The sequence below is a fragment of the Salmo salar genome, chromosome ssa13 (assembly GCF_905237065.1).
Source record: "Salmo salar chromosome ssa13, Ssal_v3.1, whole genome shotgun sequence".
NCBI classification, from domain to species: domain Eukaryota; kingdom Metazoa; phylum Chordata; class Actinopteri; order Salmoniformes; family Salmonidae; genus Salmo; species Salmo salar.
This window is the reverse complement of record NC_059454.1, coordinates 28,432,182-28,453,040: the sequence shown is the minus strand read 5'-3', so window position 1 is coordinate 28,453,040 and position 20,859 is coordinate 28,432,182. Positions and strand designations below refer to the sequence as shown.

The following is a 20,859-nucleotide window of genomic DNA, read 5'->3' as shown; positions in this document are numbered from 1 at the left end:
TTTAGTTAGGTCAGGGTGTGATGTGGGGGGGGCATTCTATGTATTGTATTTCTTTGTTTTGAGCCGAGTATGGTTTCTAATCAGAGGCAGCTGTCTATCGTTGTCTCTGATTAGGAATCATACTTAGGCAGCCTTTTCCCACCTGTGTTTGTGGGTAGTTGTTTTCTGTTTTGTTATCAGGGACCTGACAGAACTGTTGGCTTTCGTTTCTTTGTTTAAGTTTTTCGATATATATAATAAATTATGAACACTTACCACGCTGCACTTTGGTCTACTCTTCCTACCACCAACGAGAGCAGTTACACTAAGACAGTTTTTCCCGGATTCAGATTTCTGTCCTTTGCGCTCAGTTCATGACATTTGACTTGACATTCTTGTTGACGTCGCACTGTCTCCTCTGCGTTCGCTGGTTTGAGTAGGTCAAAGCTTGTGCATAGTTCTCTCTTCATGAGTAGCAATGCAGGCAGGTGGTTGTGTGAGGGGTGTTCCTGTATTGCAGGAAGCTGTTCAAGCATAGTGCGGTGTCGCTTGACTCTGAGATGTTTCATGGTCTATACCAACATCTCTGCCACCCTGTTGGTAGATGGGTGATACACCATTCACCTGTATGAACCATTTTTTGGGGCACTAGCTGCCTTCTGTTGTCGCTAACAAGTCGGAGTGGAGATCCGAACCGACTAAACACTTCTCAGAAGTTGTAGACCTCATGATGGCTAACTCTGGCCACTTGCTATGAGCATCCACGACCACGAGAAACATTCTGTCTTCAATTGGACCTGCGAAGTCGACATGTATGCGCTGCCATGCCTCCTCTGGCCAACCCATGGATTAAGAGGTGCAAGTTGAGGTACGTTGCGAACCTTCTGACATGAGGAACATGTTTTCACTTTCACCTCAATGCTTCCCTCCGATCCAGGCCACCAGAAGTAGCTTAGTGCGATTTCCTTCATGCAAACCAAATACACTGCAACACAGTGGTCTTAAACAGAACGAAACAGGGATAAATATACCTGTATTTATCCAATAGAAGCTCTCGTTTGCAACTGTTGGACTAATGATTACACCCTAGATCAGCTAGATGCAGGCAAGAGTGTGCAAGGCGGTATTGCATGTGTCACTGTCTGTCCATGTGTCACTGTTTGCCACCTCAAATTTCTCTCTCGACTTGTGTGCACCTACGTTGTAAATGTTCATTCATAGGCCAGGTTGTAACAAGCTCATGATGGGTATAGGTAAAATTTGAGTATCATGTAGTAGCCTAAAACTATAGAAGTGTAGAAATGTACTAACAATATTAGCCATTAACATTGTATTTTTTGTGGTAACAATTAGTGGTCCAAGAAGAGGAACAAGAACAGCCAGGCCTCAGAGGCAGCACAGGACCAGGCTAAGATTCCCCACGAGGATGACTATTGCATACTTAAGTCCATACATTTGTTTAAATGTATTTAATTAGGCCACTCAGCTAAAAACGAATTCTTATTTACAATGACGGCCAAACCCGGACAACGCTGGGCCAATTGTGTGCCGGCCTATGGGACTCCCAATCACGGCCAGATGTGATACAGCCTAGATTTGAACCAGGGACTGTAGTGATGCCTCTTGCACTGAGATGCAGTGCCTTAGACCGCTGTACCACTCTGGAGCCCCATCTGCTCTTGGATCAATTTTAAATAAATTGTGTAAATAGTTTAACATTTTAATACACAAGGCTATTGGGCTTTTATATAATTCCACTACCAATGCCTGACGGACACTGTTTGACGGACACAAAATCATGCTAATGTCAACCATCTCTCCTGCCAGTGGTGATCCATGGCCCGAAGCCTCCGGCGGCGATCCATGGCCCGAAGCCTCCGGCGGCGGTCTGCAGTCCAGAGCCTCCGGCGGCGGTCTGCAGTCCAGAGCCTCCGGCGGCGGTCTGCAGTCCAGAGCCTCCGGCGGCGGTCTGCAGTCCAGAGCCTCCGGCGGCGGTCTGCAGTCCAGAGCCTCCGGCGGCGGTCTGCAGTCCAGAGCCTCCGGCGGCGGTCTGCAGTCCAGAGCCTCCGGCGGCGGTCTGCAGTCCAGAGCCTCCGGCGGCGGTCTGCAGTCCAGAGCTTCCGGCGACGGTCGGCAGTCCAGAGTCCACGGTCCGGAGCCTCCGGCGACGATCCACGGTCCGGAGCCTCTGTCACACCCTGACCTTAGAGCCTTTTTTATTTTCTATTTTGTTAGGTCAGGGTGTGACTTGGGTGGGCATATCTAGGTTTCTATTTCTTTGTTGGCCTAGTATGGTTCCCAATCAGAGGCAGCTGTTTATCGTTGTCTCTGATTGGGGATCATAGTTAGGCAGCCCTTTTTCCCCACCTGTGATTGTGGGATCTTGTTTGTGTGTAGTTGCTTTCTGCACTGCATATAGCTTTACGTTCGTTGTTGTTTTTTCCGGTGTCATTTTTATTAAAAAGTAATATGTACGCCTACCACGCTGCACCTTGGTCCAGTTCTTCAAACGATCGTAACAAGGACTGGTTATTATTTTATACTATACATTATGGCTTTATGTATGACTGTGATTGTGTGAGTCTGAGAAAACAGTGAGAGAGAAAGAACAACTTGTCAGATGGTGCATTGGAGACTGATGTGTTCCTGTCCTGTCTATTCACAATACTATTGCAGATCGACATAAAAGACAGCTGTGGTGTCGCTCTTCATTTCTTGGTTCTCCTGTGGTACATATAAAGACCGCTACAACTGTCTGAAATGTGTTGCAACGTTACAGTAATTCAGATGAATTATATTTGTAATCAAGTACAAATTTAAATCTTACACAGTAGGCTGTCAATTTGCTATCTGCCCCAAGACAGAACATGTTAAAATAAAGTGCAATCTTTTTATTGAATAAATTGTTTGCAATATATGGTTCAGAATTCAGCTGCATTCTGCACATAAAATACAAATATGAAACTTGCAGCCAGCAAATCCCTGCCAGCCATGACTGTTCCCAAAGAAACTAACAGATATATTAAATTACGAATGTCAAAAATCATGAACAATTGAAATGTGATTATCCTTTTTTATGATTCAAAATTGCTCTTTTACATTTTTTTGGAGAGCATACAAAACGATGAAATCTAAACAAACATCCATAACAGGCTGTGTGTATCATAAATGATAAATGTTCATGCTAAAGTAGAATTGAACAAAAATAGAACAAACGTAATAAGGCAATTCATATTAATTGAGTCCAGCGTACATATCAGTAGCCTGGTCCCAGATCTGTTTAAGCTGTTCTGCCAACTCCTATGGTTATTATCATGCCAAACCAACCATTGGAGTTGGCTAAAGAGCACAAACAGATCTGAGACCAGGCTCGTATCAGTAGGCACATGGGTATTATTTAAATGACCATGTTTGTTCATATTTACCCTCTGAAAATACTGAGTGACACCATGTTGAGGCCAGATGTACAGTTGGCACTGGTACAATGGTTTCGCCTTTTTTGTTTTAGAGAGATTTAAAAAAATAAATAAAAAAATGTAGGAAAAAGGTAGAGACGTTAAGAGAAAGAACGAGAGAATAAACGAAAAGTAAATTAAGACAGTGTTGTGGTTTAGCTTTTAGCTTTGTATTTAGGTCTCTGTTTTCTTTTGATTGCCTTCTGAAAATGATAGGTGTAAATTTGCATTAGTGCAAATGCTTCGTATATCTGGCCCCAAGTCTTCTAGGCTGTCAGATTAATAGACAAATCATAACTGGTCAGCAAAGTAATGGAGGTTAGTCCAGAAAAATAAGGCTTGCTTATTGCATAGTACAGTACTTCAACTCAGTTTTACCCCTCATCTGATGGCTGTGTCCAGATATGGGGGAACTGGGACACATTTACTGACTTTACAGTACCTGCAAAGGCACTCTGGGCCTTCTTTGTATGTGTATAAGCAATGACATCTACAGTAAGGCAATCTCAAGAGTGCATCCGAATCTGACTTCAGTGTGTGAAGACTGACTTCTTTAGTACATGAAATGCAATTTCCCTGCCAACACTTACTCTGAAATATATCATATGGACCACTTTGATAGACCCTCTAATGGCTGAATATGTCCGGATTTCTGTATCTTAACACGGTTAGGATGAATACTGGGGTGAATACACAGTTAAATGACCATAGGTGTACAGTAAGTTGAGTGTGTGTGGAGATATTTGTGTTGAGTAGGGGTGAGCACTTTTGTCCGTGATAGGACAGTGAGAAGCAGTGAGGAAGAACCACAACTGCACCTTGTTGAGGAATACAAGTTCATCCCTGTATGGGTAATAAACGGTGAAGCACCAATAGTTTACATTGTCCAGAGGACTCCTCCTAGATCAACTGGAAATCTGCTGAAGGAGAGGAGGATCACAGCATTTCCTCCATCATCTCTGCTGGATCAGGTGGTGGAGGGGCCGGAGGGTCAAGGGTCAGGATTCAGTTATCAGCTGACCCCTCCTACTGCCTCTCCGTCCTTCTCCAGCTCCTCCTGGATCTCATCACTGTTCCCTGAGTCGCTGCTCGCCACTGAGCTAAATGATGGAGATTTCCTATATCAGAGGGAGGAAATAAGGAAGATGTCAGTCATATCCTCTGTATGATTAGGCCGACTGTATTGACAGAGCAAGTCCAGAATTACTTGTCTAGACTAGTGCTTAATAACACGTGAGGAGAAACAACTAACAATGTCTTTGATGGTAAATATATATATTTTTTTACAAAAAAACAACAATGAAATAAAATGGAGACTGATTAATGTTGACGTGTTGGCATCAAATGGAAAAGTGCCCCATTGCATTGAAATTACATTGTTTCTCATCATGTGTGGAGAAAGAGGCATGTCTGACCTGCCGTTGCCCCCTGAACCCTTAATGAGTCGTCTGCAGGTCTCCATCTGCACATCCAGGCCTCTCTTCATAGAACACATCTCCATGTACTCCTGTAGGTGACGGTTCATATCACTCTTAGCTGTAGCCAACTCATACTGGTGGGGAGAAAGAGAATCAGAGAGGTGGGAGAGAGGAGGAGTGAAAGAGAGTGAGGGAGGTGAATGATGTAAGAGTCAGAGCAAAAGAATGGGAGGAGATGTGAGAGGGTGAGTCAGAGAGGTGATCGAAAGGAGAACAGAGGTTGGGGGGTAAAGATGGACTGTAGACAAATATGAATAAGAATGAATGACTAACACACAAGAGAGTGAGTCACACAACATTAACTATGACCTCTGTTCTCTTGATCTCCCACCTCTATTTGCCCCATGGTTTCCTGGTACTCCTTCTCTCGGTTCTGGAAAAGCATCTCGGTCTCGTCTATCAGGCTGCCCAGACTGCCATCCTGAGAGGCCTATCAATCCACAACAGACCCATTTAAACTATGTGTACTGTAGCAACATTCAAAATACAGTAGTAGACTTTACTTTGCAAGTTTCAAGTTTTAATGTCACATGCACAAGTACAGTGAAATGCCTTTCTTGCAAGCTCAAAACCCAACAATGCAATAATAAAACAAAATAGCAAAGTTGGGTTGGAGCTTGCAAAACGGTGGCCATCCAGTACGGCGCCATCTTTTTTTGCCGCTTGGAGACTTGCGCTATCTACAATAAGCACTTTTATACAGTTAACATTCGTACAGTTGTAGAATGTAGATGGATAAATAAGGTAGATAAACATTGGTCGAACACACAATTAAACAGCACACAACACATAATTAGACAATAAATAATAAAATACATTCAAATAAATAATTACACAGTTGTATTGACATATATTTCCTTTACATTCTCTGAGGCCACTCAGAATAAAGACCTTACAGCACTAGGGCATGAGGTGATTCATCAACGGAGACAACTGACTTTTTTTTTTTTTTAAGTTCCCAGACAATGCTTTTAGATGAACAGTAGGGGGCAGCACTAACCTGCCCAGGGCCCTCCCCTTGTCCTTCTGCTGCAGCACAGGCACCTGCAGCAGCGCTGGCTGCAGCACAGGGGGTGTTGTAGTTGGCGAAGTCCTCCCAGAGGAGCAGTGTCTCCCCATTCTCCTCCCAAGCCAGGCTGTCACAGTCGTCATCAAAGTCAAACGTCTCCCTCCTGGTGACAAAGGAATTATCATCTGAGCAAGTTCTGCATACAAGAGAGGATGGAGAAGTGGGGAGAGGGAGGGACAGAAAAAAAGAGAGGAGACATGAAGGTGGAAAGGGAGGGGAGAAAAGAGAGAAGACAAAAAGGGAGGGGGGAAACCAAACCGAAAGGCATGCACATTTGAAAAGGGTTGCAAAATGAAGAGGACAGGGAAGAGAAAGAAAACAGAGAGACAGACAGACAGTGACTGACAGACAGATGAAAACATGACACAGTAACAAAGCACACATGAAACTGACTAGGAGATGCTATCTAACGAGACACACTACAGTGGGGATATAATTCCAAGAATCATATTGTATGGCTCAAACCACACAGTTATTTGGATAACATTTTGACCTTAGTCCTTGAACTAAACCAGGTCAAAAATCGATCAACGGCAAAGATCCAGCACTCATTAGCAATTTAGGCAAAACAGGAAGTTACATAACACAGGTCAAAGGTTGGGCCACTCACAACTGGTTGAGCATGCGTTTCATCTCGTCTGTGATGTTGAGTGACCCTACGACGTGCTCCTTATCTTCATCCTCCTCTCCCCCAGCAGACTCAGCTTCCATCTCAGGACTCCTCTCCTCACACACAGCCTTACGCTCTTTCTTCCTGCACGACGCAGCACCAGCCCCCTGTGATAAACCCACCACACACTAGTCAACTGTTTGTGAACTAATTCACTGCACCTACTACACATGTGTGAAGGGGAGTGAGAGTGTGTGTGTGTGTGTGTGTACGTAAAATACACATTTCATGGACATCATTATTCTTTCTTCATATGGAATGGCCCAATATACTGGTGTTTGACACTGTACCGTACATAAGCAAACATACAGTACCAGTCAAAAGTTTGGATGCACATACTCATTCAAGGGGTTTTTCTTTATTTTTACTATTTTTCTACATTGTAGAATAATAGTGAAGACATCAACACTATGAAATAACACATATGGAATCCTGTAGTAACCAAAAGTGTTAAACAAATCAAAATATTTTATATTTAAGATTCTTCAAAGTAGCCACCCTTTGCCTTGATGACAGCTTTGCACACTCTTGGCATTCTCTCAACCAGCTTCGTGAGGTAGTCACCTGGAATGCATTTCAATTAACAGCTGTGCCTTGTTAAAAGTTAATTTGTAGAATTTCTTTCCTTAATGCGTTTGAGCCAATCATTTGTGTTGTGACAAAGTAGGGGTGGAATACAGAAGATTGCCTTGTTCGGTAAAAGATTTCCCTGGGAGGAGGGCTTTTAGTGGGTGGAATAGTGGGACCAATTGGAGGTTTACTTAGTAGCAATGCAAATATCATGGTACAGCTATATAGACACTCAATCATCATGTTACTTTTTAATGGTACGTTTACAAACATATGTTTTGATAAATAGAATTGAAACTTGTGTCTCATTATGATAAGTGGAGAAATAAGTATAGCCAGTTATAATTGTAATGGCCTAGCAGATAAGAAAAGACGATCAGTATTTACCTGGCTAAAAGAGAAGGAATTTAATATCTATTGTTAACAGGAAACTCATTCAACAATTTTAGATTAAGTTTTGTGGAAAAAGGACTGGGGGGGTGAAATATATTTCTCCCATGGGCAAAAAAATGTAAACGGGGTGATGACATTAATTAACAGTAATTTTGATCCATATGTGCAAATTGTCCAAACAGATCATCAAGGTAGATATATTAAATATGTTATTGGACAATAAACAGATATGGCTTATTAACCTATACGTTCCAAATAATGATGATCCAAGGTTCTATGAAAATATATATAAGAATTTATCAACTCTACAAGCAACACTAGACTCTATTATTATGTTGGGGTATTTTAATACAGTTTTAAATACCTCTACAAACTATCACCCTCAGGCACTTAAGGAAATCATGAATGTCATGGATATATTGGAATTACTGGATATATGGAGGCTTAAATATCGTGACCTAGTGAGATATACATGGCGGAGGCTTAATCAAGTCGTCTTGATTATTTTCTTATGTCATGCTCTCTGGCTCCAAAAGTTTAAAAAGTGTTGATAGGGGACAGAATGCAGTCGGATCACCACATAATTGGCATATATATTACTCTTACAAAATTCCACGTGGGCGAGGATATTGGAAATTTAATCAAAGCCTACTGGATGATAACTTGTTCATAACTAGGACAGAAGAATTTATATGACTTTTTCCCGACATAACATAGGTACATAGATCCCCTTATTGTATGGGACACTTTTAAATGTGCCTTTAGAGGCCATGCAATTCAGTACTCATCTATAAAACAAAAGCAATTTAGATCAAAAGAGTCCATATTAACAAAGGAAATTGAAGGACTAATAGTACAGATAGCAATAAAAACTGTACAATAGAGGCACAGAATAAGTTAGAGGAAAAACAAAAAGAAATGGAGGAACTTATTCAAGAAAGATCCAGTGTAATATACACTGCTCCAAAAAATAAAGGGAACACTAAAATAACACATCCTAGATCTAAATGAATGAAATAATCTTATTCAATATTTTTATCTTTACATAGTTGAATGTGCTGACAACAAAATCACACAAAAATAATCAATGGAAATCCAATTTATCAACCCATGGAGGTCTGGATTTGGAGTCACACTCAAAATTAAAGTGGAAAACCACACTACAGGCTGATCCAACTTTGATGTAATGTCCTTAAAACAAGTCAAAATGAGGCTCAGTAGTGTGTGTGGCCTCCACGTGCCTGTATGACCTCCCTACAACGCCTGGGCATGCTCCTGATGAGGTGGCGGATGGTCTCCTGAGGGATCTCCTCCCAGACCTGGACTAAAGCATCCGCCAACTCCTGGACAGTCTGTGGTGCAACGTGGCGTTGGTGGATGGAGCGAGACATGATGTCCCAGATGTGCTCAATTGGATTCAGGTCTGGGGAACGGGCGGGCCAGTCCATAGCATCAATGTCTTCCTCTTGCAGGAACTGCTGACACACTCCAGCCACATGAGGTCTAGCATTGTCTTGCATTAGGAGGAACCCAGGGCCAACCGCACCAGCATATGGTCTCACAAGGGGTCTGGGGATCTCATCTCGGTACCTAATGGCAGTCATGCTACCTCTGGCGAGCACATGGAGGGCTGTGCGGCCCCCCAAAGAAATGCCACCCCACACCATGACTAACCCACCGCCAAACCGGTCATGCTGGAGGATGTTGCAGGCAGCAGAACGTTCTCCACGGCGTCTCCAGACTGTCACGTCTGTCACATGTGCTCAGTGTGAACCTGCTTTCATCTGTGAAGAGCACAGGGCGCCAGTGGCGAATTTGCCAATCTTGGTGTTCTCTGGCAAATGCCAAACGTCCTGCACGGTGTTGGGCTGTAAGCACAACCCCCACCTGTGGACGTCAGGCCCTCATACCACCCTCATGGAGTCTGTTTCTGACCGTTTGAGCAGACACATGCACATTTCTGGCCTGCTGGAGGTCATTTTGCAGGGCTCTGGCAGTGCTCCTTCTGCTCCTCCTTGCACAAAGGCGGAGGTAGCGGTCCTGCTGCTAGGTTGTTGCCCTCCTACGGCCTCCTCCACGTCTCCTGATGTACTGGCCTGTCTCCTGGTAGCGCCTCCATGCTCTGGACACTACGCTGACAGACACAGCAAACCTTCTTGCCACAGCTCGCATTGATGTGCCATCCTGGATGAGCTGCACTACCTGAGCCACTTGTGTGGGTTGTAGACTCCGTCTCATGCTACCACTAGAGTGAAAGCACCGCCAGCATTCAAAAGTGACCAAAACATCAGCCAGGAAGCATAGGAACTGAGAAGTGGTCTGTGGCTACCACCTGCAGAACCACTCCTTTATTGGGGGTGTCTTGCTAATTGCCTATAATTTCCACCTGTTGTCTATTCCATTTGCACAACAGCATGTGAAATTTATTGTCAATCAGTGTTGCTTCCTAAGTGGACAGATTGATTTCACAGAAGTGTGATTTACTTGGAGTTACATTGTGTTGTTTAAGTGTTCCCTTTATTTCTTTTGAGCAGTATATTATAAAAATAAAGCGAACTGGATGGAATATGGGGAAAAATGCACCAAATTCTTTTTCAATCTTCAACACAGAAATGCTACCAATTTTTTTTATTGAAACTTGTTACAAATGATGGAGTCACGCATGATTCACCAAATGATATTTTGAAAGAGGAAGTAAAGTACTTTAAGAATACGTTTTCATTTCAGTCGCCTCCATCTCCACTAACCGAAGCTAAATTGTATGGATTTTTTTCCCCTATTAATAATGTAAAATTAACATCGGGTACAGAAAGACTCATGTGAAGGCCAAATTACAAAGGAGGAACTTCTTGATGGAATTAAAGCCTTTAAGTCTGGGAAAACTCCAGGGCTGGATGGCATACCAGTGGAAGTATACCAAACTTTTTTTTATATAATCAGAGGACCATTATTAGCATGTTTTAACCACTCCTATATAAACGGTAGATTATCGGACACGCAACAAGAAGGTTAGATTTCATTATTACTGAAACAAGATCCAAGTGGTATATATAAAGATCCAGTCCATTTTAAATATTGGAAGCATCTTACACTCTAGCAATATCCTTGGCGCATAGAATTAAAAAGGAATTGTCAGATATTATTCATCCTAATCAGACAGGTTTTTTACATGGACGATACACATTAGAGATAATGTAAGACAAGTACTGGAAACAATACAATACTATGAAATATCGGGGAAACCAGGGCTAGTTTTCATAGCTGATTTTGAAAAGGCTTTTGATAAAGTACGATTGGAGTTTATATATAAATGCCTTGAATATTTCAATTTTGGAGAATCTCTTATAAAATGGGTTAAAGTTATGTATAGTAACCCTAGGTGTAAAATAGTAAATAATGGCTACATCTCAGAAAGTTTTAAACTGTCAAGAGGAGTAAAACAAGGTTGTCCACTATTGGCATATCTATTCGTTATTGCCATCTAAATGTTAGCTGTTAAAATTAGATCCAACAATAATATTAAGGGATTATAAATCCGTGGCTTAAAAACAAAGGTGACATTGTATGCTGATGAATCATGTTTTCTTTTAAAACCACAATTAGAATCCCTCCACGCCCTCATAGAGGATCTAGATACTTTTGCTAACCTCTCTGGATTAAAACCAAATGATCATATTACGTATTGGATCACAAAAAAATTCAACTTTTACCTTACCGTGTAGTTTACCAATAAAATGGTTTGACGGGGATGTGGACATACTCGGTATACAAATCCCAAAATACATAAATGATCTCACTATATGTAAGATCTTGCTACCATGGAAAGGAAAATACCTGTCTATTTGTGGAAAAATCACCCTGATTAACTCTTTAGTCATATCACAGTTTACCTATTTGCTTATGGTTTTGCCTACACCTAGTGACCTGATTTTTCAATTATATAAACAAAAGATATTCAATTTTATTTGGAATGGCAAGGCAGACAAAATTAAAAGGGCCTATTTATATAATGCATATGAATTCAGGGGGCAGAAATTATTCAATATTAAAGCATTAGACCTCTCACTAAAGGCATCAGTCATACCAAAGTTATTCTTAAAGCCGAAATGGTTCTCTAGTAAATTAGTAAGAATGTCTCACCCCATGTTCAAAAATTGTCTTTTTCCCTTTATTCAGATTTCAAATACCCCGAAAGTGAGCAGTTGTAAACGAAATCATCTCCAAAATATAGTTATTTTTTAAAAACAAGCCTCAAAAAGTTGGTTGCAATTTCAGTTAATCTACTTGAACAGACAGAACAAATAATACAACAAATATTGTGGTTAAACTCAAATATACTAATTGACAAAACAAATGTTTCAATATAAAAAAAAAAGGTATAATTTTTGTAAATTATATCATAAATACGACTGGTGGAGTTATGTCACACATGCAGCTAACACAGACATATGGAAATGTCTGCTCTACCCAAAATTACAACCAACTAATTGCAGCATTACCACAAAAATGGAAGAGGCAAGTAGAAGGGGGAAAAGTAAGGAACTTGTACAGTATGTCGGCCCTGCAATAAAGACCATAAATGGTTAATGAAAATAGTGATAAATAAAAACATATCGATTTCATTTAAGGACCCAAAAAATTGACAGTTGTACCAAAAATTGCTAAATAGTTGGGAAGAGATTTTCGATGTACCGATTCCATGGCACATGGTTTATGAATTGACACGCAAAACAATGCCGGATTCAAAACTTCTAATTTTTCAATTTAAATTATTATACAAAATTCTTGCAACCAATAGAATGTTATATATATGGGGGATACAATCTTCCCAGCTCTGCAGATTTTGCTGCGAGGAGGCAGAGTCATTAGATCATTTATTTTGGTACTTATTGTACCTTATGTAGCTTGTTTTTGGTCACTGAAGAATTGCAACATTTACCTTGAACTAACGCTGCAATACTGGCTGATTTGAAAAATCATAGTCAATCAATCATTAATATAATAATTATTTCAGCAAAAATGTTTCTTTAATTTACAATCTGTAGAAGCTATGATAATACTTTTGTGAATAACTTTTGTGACGCATCACAGCACAGTTGAAAAATATTTGGCAAATAGAAGTCCAACATGGATGGTGTTAAGAGACACAGTTGAAGTTGGAAGTTTATATACGCCTTAGCCAAATACATTTAAACTCAGTTTTTCACAATTCCTGACATTTAATCATAGTAAAAATTCCCTGTGTTAGGTCAGTTAGGATCACCACTATATTTTAAGAATGTGAAATATAAGAATAATAGTAGAGAGAATTATTTATTTCAGCTTTTATTTCTTTCATCACATTCCCAGTGGGTCAGAAGTTTACATACACTCAATTAGTATTTGGTAGCATTGCCTTTAAATTATTTAACTTAGTTCAAATGTTTCAGGTAGCCTTCCACAAGCTTCCCACAATAAGTTGGGTGAATTTTGGCCCATTCCTCCTGACAGAGCTGGTGTAACGGAGTCAGGTTTGAAGGCCTCCTTGCTCGCACACGTTTTTTCATTTCTGCCGATAAATGTTCTATGGGATTGAGGGCAGAGCTTTGTGATGGCCACTCCAATACCTTGACTTTGTTGTCCTTAAGCCATTTTGCCACAACTTTGGAAGTATGCTTGGGGTCATTGTCCATTTGGGAGACCCATTTGCAACCAAGCTTTAACTTCCTGACTGATGTCTTGAGATGTTGCTTCAATATATCCACATACTTTTCCTTCCACATGATGCCACCTATTTTGTGAAGTGCACCAGTCCCTCCTGCAGCAAAGCACCCCCACAACATGATGCTGCCACCCCAGTGCGTCACGGTTGGGATGGTGTTCTTCAGCTTGCAAGCCTCCCCTGTTTTCATCCAAACATAACGATGGTCATTATGACCAAACAGTTCTATTTTTGTTTCATCAGACCAGAGGACATTTCTCCAAAAGGTACAATCTTTGTCCCCATGTGCAGTTGCAAACCGTAGTCTGGCTTTTTTATGGTTGTTTTGGAGCAGTGGCTTCTTCCTTGCTGAGCGGCCTTTTTTAGGTTATGTCAATATAGGACTTGTTTTACTGTGGATATAGATACGTTTGTACCTGTTTCCTCCAGCATCGTCACAAGGTCCTTTGCTGTTGTTCTGGGATTGATTTGCACTTTTCGCACCAAAGCACGTTAATTTCTAGGAGACAGAACGTGTCTCCTTCCTGAGCGGTATGATGGCTGCGTGGTCCCATGGTGTTTATGCTTGCGTACTATTGTTAGTACAGATGAACGTGGTACCTTCAGGTGTTTGGAAATTGCTCCGAAGGATGAACCAGACTTGTGGAGGTCTATATTTGTTTTCTGAGGTCTTGGCTGATTTCTTTTGATTTTCCCATGATGTCAAGCAAAGAGACACTGAGTTTGAAGGTAAGCCTTGAAATAGATCCACAGGTACACCTCCAATTAACTCAAATGATGTCAGTTAGCCTATCAGAAGCTTCTAAAGCCATGACATTATTTTCTGGAATTTTCCAAGTTGTTTGAAGGCACATTCAATTTAGTGTATGTAAACTTCTGACCCACTGGAATTGTGATACAGTGAATTATAAGTGAAATAATCTGTCTGTAAACAATTGTTGGAAAAATTACTTGTGTCATGCACAAAGTAGATGTCCTCACCGACTTGCCAAAACTATAGTTTGTTAATAACAAGAAATTTGTGGAGCGGTTGAAAAACAGGTTTTAATGACTCCAACCTAAGTGTATGTAAACTTCCAACTTCAACTGTATATACTCACCCCAAAAAAGATATGGGGGATTGGAAATGATGTAGACAATTACATTGATGGAAACAATCTATCAGCAATATTAAAGCTGATCCAAATAAAAAAATATTGCCCTGTTTGGTTACCTCTGCTGCAGAGGATAAGTTCATTAGAGTTACCAGCCTCAGAAATTGCATCCAAAATAAATGCTTCACAGAGTTCAAGTAACAGACACATCTCAACATCAACTGTTCAGAGGAGAGACTGTGTGAATCAGGCCTTCATGGTTGATTTGCTGCAAAGAAACCACTACCAAAGGACACCAATAAGAAGGAGACTTGCTTGGGCCAAGAAAAACAAGCAATGGACATTAGACCGGTGGAAATCTGTCCTTTGGTCTGATTAGTCCAAATTTGAGATTTTTGGTTCCAACCGCCGTGTCTTTGTGAGACGCAGAGTAGGTGAACGGATGACCTCCGCATGTGTGGTTCCCACCGTGAAGCATGGAGGAGGAGGTGTGATGTGTGGGGGTGCTTTGCTGGTGACACTGTCTGTGATTTATTTAGAATTCAAGGCACACTTAACCAGCATGGCTACCACAGCATTCTGCAGCGATACGCCACCCCATCTGGTTTGCGCTTAGTGGGGCTATCATTTGTTTTTCAACAGGACAATGACCCAACACGCCTCCAGGCTGTGTAAGGGCTATTTGACCAAGAAGGAGAGTGATGGAGTGCTGCATCAGATGACCTGGCCTCCACAATCACCCGACCTCAACCCAATTGAGATGGTTTGGGATGAGTTGGACCGCAGAGTGAAGGAAAAGCAGCCAACAAGTGCTCAGCATATGTGGGAACTCCTTCAAGATGGTCGGAAAAGTATTCCAGGTGAAGCTGGTTGAGAGAATGCCCAGAGTGTACAAAGCTTTCATCAAGGCAAAGGCTGACTACTTTGAAGAATCTCAAATATAAAATATATTTTGATTTGTTTAACACTTTTTTGGTCACTAAATGATTCCATATGTGTTATTTCATAGTTTTGATGTCTTCACTATTATTCTTCAATGTAGAAAATAGTAAAAATTAAGAAAAACCTTTGAATGAGTAGGTGTGTCCAAACTTTTGACTGGTACTGTATCTATTTACCTTGCTCTCTGGGGGTGCTCTGGAGGGGCTCATGTGGGGACTCATGTTGAACATCTTGCTCATGTCTTCGGAGTTGCGTTGATGGGCCACATCACATAGTTTGGCCGTGATGTCAATGCGCCTGCAGATATCCATGTCCACCTTCATGGCCTTCTCCTGGATCGCAGTGTCCAATTCTGACATTTCCTAAAGGATGGAGTTGGTTTATTGTCACAGTCAGATAATATCCATGAGCTGTGTCATTTCTTACATTTGCTTAATACTGTCACTGTATGAGAGAGTATTGTTTTCTGAGGCAACATTTTCCTATTACATAGTTAAATCTAGTTTTAAGGCCATGACTTGCACTTTTAAAGTAATAAACTAACTGAAAAGGCACTTAAAAGGTGCCATTGTTTGACAATAAACAAATTAACTTAAAAGGGTTAAGAAGTCACTGGGAATGGCCAAGAGTCATTGTGTGTGAAACAGCAGTCTGGGCAGGTTTTGGCCAGTCTGTGAGCGTAACTACTCCAGACCACAGACAGAGTGTGGAGCGTTCATTAGAAAGCTGGCCAAAACCACAGGGCCTCAAAGAACAGGGGGAGGCTGTGTGAAGCGAGCCATAAGTGTTTCTCATCTCACTGCTACTCTGTCTCTCTGTCTCTCTGTCTCTCTGTCTCTCTGTCTCTCTGTCTCTCTGTCTCTCTGTCTCTCTGTCTCTCTGTCTCTCTGTCTCTCTGTCTCGCTGTCTCGCTGTCTCGCTGTCTGTCTGTCTCGCTGTCTGTCTGTCTGTCTGTCTGTCTGTCTGTCTGTCTGTCTGTGTCGGCCTGTTTGTCATTCTCTCTCTGTGTCTGTTTGTGAGTCTGTCCATTCGTCCACCCGCCAACCATCCATCTGTCTGTCTGCCTTTCTGTCTGTGTGTGCAACTAACTTAGCTCCCACCAATTCCAAAGGAATTTCTTGGCCTCAGTGTTCAAGGGAGAGTGTCTATGTAAGGTATGATCAAATGTGTTGTGAGCATTCTGACTGCCAGGCTATACAGCTGAGAGTGGCCACATGCATCAGTAACAGAACAGGTGCATGGATGGATGAAATAAAATATACGTTGTGTGGGTGGTAATAAATGGGTGTAACGAAAAAAATACACTGCTCAAAAAAATAAACACTTAAACAACACAATGTAACTCCAAGTCAATCACACTTCTGTGAAATCAAACTGTCCACTTAGGAAGCAACACTGATTGACAATAAATTTCACATGCTGTTGTGCAAATGGAATAGACAACCGGCTGGAAATTATAGGCAATTAGCAAGACACCCCCAATAAAGGAGTGGTTCTGCAGGTGGTAGCCACAGACCACTTCTCAGTTCCTATGCTTCCTGGCTGATGTTTTGGTCACTTTTGAATGCTGGCGGTGCTTTCACTCTAGTGGTAGCATGAGACGGAGTCTACAACCCACACAAGTGGCTCAGGTAGTGCAGCTCATCCAGGATGGCACATCAATGCGAGCTGTGGCAAGAAGGTTTGCTGTGTCTGTCAGCGTAGTGTCCAGAGCATGGAGGCGCTACCAGGAGACAGGCCAGTACATCAGGAGACGTGGAGGAGGCCGTAGGAGGGCAACAACCTAGCAGCAGGACCGCTACCTCCGCCTTTGTGCAAGGAGGAGCAGAAGGAGCACTGCCAGAGCCCTGCAAAATGACCTCCAGCAGGCCAGAAATGTGCATGTGTCTGCTCAAACGGTCAGAAACAGACTCCATGAGGGTGGTATGAGGGCCTGACGTCCACAGGTGGGGGTTGTGCTTACAGCCCAACACCGTGCAGGACGTTTGGCATTTGCCAGAGAACACCAAGATTGGCAAATTCGCCACTGGCGCCCTGTGCTCTTCACAGATGAAAGCAGGTTCACACTGAGCACATGTGACAGACGTGACAGTCTGGAGACGCCGTGGAGAACGTTCTGCTGCCTGCAACATCCTCCAGCATGACCGGTTTGGCGGTGGGTTAGTCATGGTGTGGGGTGGCATTTCTTTGGGGGCCGCACAGCCCTCCATGTGCTCGCCAGAGGTAGCATGACTGCCATTAGGTACCGAGATGAGATCCCCAGACCCCTTGTGAGACCATATGCTGGTGCGGTTGGCCCTGGGTTCCTCCTAATGCAAGACAATGCTAGACCTCATGTGGCTGGAGTGTGTCAGCAGTTCCTGCAAGAGGAAGACATTGATGCTATGGACTGGCCCGCCCGTTCCCCAGACCTGAATCCAATTGAGCACATCTGGGACATCATGTCTCGCTCCATCCACCAACGCCACGTTGCACCACAGACTGTCCAGGAGTTGGCGGATGCTTTAGTCCAGGTCTGGGAGGAGATCCCTCAGGAGACCATCCGCCACCTCATCAGGAGCATGCCCAGGCGTTGTAGGGAGGTCATACAGGCACGTGGAGGCCACACACACTACTGAGCCTCATTTTGACTTGTTTTAAGGACATTACATCAAAGTTGGATCAGCCTGTAGTGTGGTTTTCCACTTTAATTTTGAGTGTGACTCCAAATCCAGACCTCCATGGGTTGATAAATTGGATTTCCATTGATTATTTTTGTGTGATTTTGTTGTCAGCACATTCAACTATGTAAAGAAAAAAGTATTTAATAAGATTATTTCTTTCATTCAGATCTAGGATGTGTTGTTGAAGTGTTCCCTTTATTTTTTGAGCAGTATATATAAACAATGTCAAAAAGTTTTATTAAAGCAACTTACAGTAAGTTCAACCAGTCCGCACAATTTAAAGTTGGTTGGGTGTTTCTAGTTTAAATGAAGCACACACACTACTAAGTGATCACTTTGTTCTTTCTGTGTAAATAGGAGAATAAGGGACTGTAAATAAAGCCTAAGCATCACTACTTACATTATCGGTCATGAGGCTCTTGAAGACGCCCAGCTCTGTCTTGAGACTCTCCACCTTGTCAGTGAGCTCCCCCTGAACCACCTCAGACTCCTGGGCATTCTGGAGAGGGCAGACCATGGAACACACAGCCACATCACACTCCACATCTAATCTACTGACACACTACCGCTCAATATCAAATCAAATGTATTTATGAAGCCCTTTTTACATCAGCAGATGTCACAAAGTGCTATACAGAAACCCAGCCTAAAACCTCAAACAGCAAGCAATGCAGATGTAGAAGCACAATAAAAACTCTTACACGTTTATGAATAACCATGCACTAATTCTAAACCCGATGGCGTTCATTCCATGTTTTTCCCTTGTTTTCATTTTAAAAATGTGTCTTAAAACATCTTGAAAAGATTACAATTAAATTCCTATTCTCAAGAAAAAGTCTGCATAACATGTTGAAAAGTCATTTTACTACTCTACAATCCACTATTTTGATGCATCACATAAACAATGTCAAAGTGGATTGAGTTCTGGGTTTTGGGCCAAGAGCTCCAATAAAAGTATTCTGGAATGCTAGTGGGAAACAGTTGAAACATAGCTAGTCAGTGTGAGTCAGTGCTATTGTGTCACGTCATGTGTGTAGGTGGCAGGGAAGTCAGGCGCAGGAGAAACAAACTTGGTGTAACTGGAGTAGTTTAATAAAGTAAAAACAAACTCCAAAACCAACGTACATAATACAATAAACATGGGTACAATAACCCGTCACGCACCAATCCAGCAACACGAGCACATAACAACAAACAATCTCTGACAAGGACATGAGGGGAAACTGAGGGTTTAATACACAACATGTAATGAATGGGATTGGAACCAGGTGTGTAGGAAGACAAGACAAAACCAATGGAAAATGAAAAATGGATCAACGATGGCTAGAAGACCGGCGACGTCGACTGCCGAGCACCGCCCGAACAAGGAGGGGCATTGACTTCGGCAGAAGTCGTGACATATTGGCTTTTTAAATTTGTTATATGAGTAACGTGTTTCAGTCTTTAGGGGTTATAAGACACAGTAACACACCCAGCATTGGTTCCCACTGACTAACATGTACACAGGGGGACTAAAGCATCTGAACCCAACCTGTCCCCACCCATATCCATTTTCTATCATGAACTTTCCCATTCTGTTTTTGTAAAACAACATTCAGACACACATTTTAGTAATTTCGCAGGCACACTTATCCAGAGCAACTTAAAGTAGTGAGTGGATACATTTTCTCCATACAAGTCCCCCGTGGGAATCAAACCCACAACCCTGGCGTTGCAAGCACCCTGCTCTACCAACTGAGCCACACGGGAACACTTATGTCAGAGGCATCCGGAGATAACAAGTTATCACAATTCCTGAATAGGTAACTTACTGGTAGTCATGCAAAACACCCACAAACATGACAGAGTCGAGCTGTTCCTGCATCGGGTCCAAAACGTTGGAGGACAATCAGACCCAGACCTGAACAGACCCTATCATAAAAAAGAGGGACCAGGACCCGAATGGACCCAAGAACAATCAGACATAGACCCGTCTAGACCAGACCCGATTAGACCCGAGTGACATTTAAAAAAAATATATATTAGACAAGTTGCTCTTCTGGTTAACGAAAAGGTCTTTATATTTTGGCTAGGCCTTCAGTAAAGAAATAAATTCCCTTATTAGCGTAAAATAAATATGCTATATGCTATGCAGAGCCGTGGTCGGGTCCACTCGGGTCTATAGTTACATAGACCCAAGACCCGATGACAATCAAACTGGACCCAACCCGGGCCTGAGGCAAAAGTTAGAATTTTGAACCTGGGTATTTGGCTTCAGGTGGACCTGTGAAGACCTCTAACACAGAGGCTGAGCCTGTATCCCAAGAATCTGTATTTTGTCCCAGAGTGTGCACTTTTTCACTTCCTTTCATGGATTGTCCCTTTATGGACAATGCCTTTTGAACTTTGGATTTGAAAGGAAATGACTGGTATAAGAAATATGTTGGAAACTCCCTTTAGTCCAGCCCACGCCTAGATACTTCAGGAGAAAAGACACAGTACTGGGATGCAGTGCGCTTGAAGAGGGAGAGTGGTATGGGTATGATGATTTAAGATGGCAGAGATGAGCTCTCACCTCCTGTAGTGTCTCCACCATGGCCTCCATCTGCTGGCGCTTAGACAGCTCCTCCTCCCATCTGGAACACATCACACACACAGCACACACGTTTGTTTTACTATCCTTGTAGGGACCAAACAATTGATTCCCATTCAAAATCATTTTTTCCCTAACCTTAATTCTAAATTTAACCCTAATTGTAACAATAACCCTTTACCCTAAAATAGCCTTTTTCCTTGTGGGGACCAGCGAAATACCAGAAGTCCTCACAAGGATAGTAAAACTAAAAAACACACACACAGGCAGAGT

The 20,859-nt window shown here is 42.1% G+C and overlaps 1 protein-coding gene across 2 annotated transcripts in view; it reads right to left on the bottom strand.

The window, feature by feature from the left end:
* Positions 1-2,873: 2,873 nt before the first annotated feature.
* Positions 2,874-20,859, bottom strand: part of LOC106566805 (intermediate filament family orphan 2) — a 29,200-nt gene continuing 11,214 nt past the window's right edge. Inside the window, exons 2-9 of one of the 2 annotated variants that reach the window (XM_014135221.2) lie at positions 20,569-20,629; positions 18,415-18,513; positions 15,528-15,713; positions 6,592-6,758; positions 5,913-6,084; positions 5,244-5,342; positions 4,850-4,941; positions 2,874-4,552 (exon numbers count right to left, since the gene is read on the bottom strand). In XM_014135221.2, coding sequence (XP_013990696.1) covers positions 4,447-4,552; positions 4,850-4,941; positions 5,244-5,342; positions 5,913-6,084; positions 6,592-6,758; positions 15,528-15,713; positions 18,415-18,513; positions 20,569-20,629 — 982 coding nt within the window. In that variant the 3' untranslated portion in view covers positions 2,874-4,446. Of the gene's footprint in view, positions 4,553-4,849; positions 4,987-5,243; positions 5,343-5,912; positions 6,085-6,591; positions 6,759-15,527; positions 15,714-18,414; positions 18,514-20,568; positions 20,630-20,859 lie in introns of both variants that reach the window. The other variant, XM_014135220.2, reaches the window with a different exon arrangement.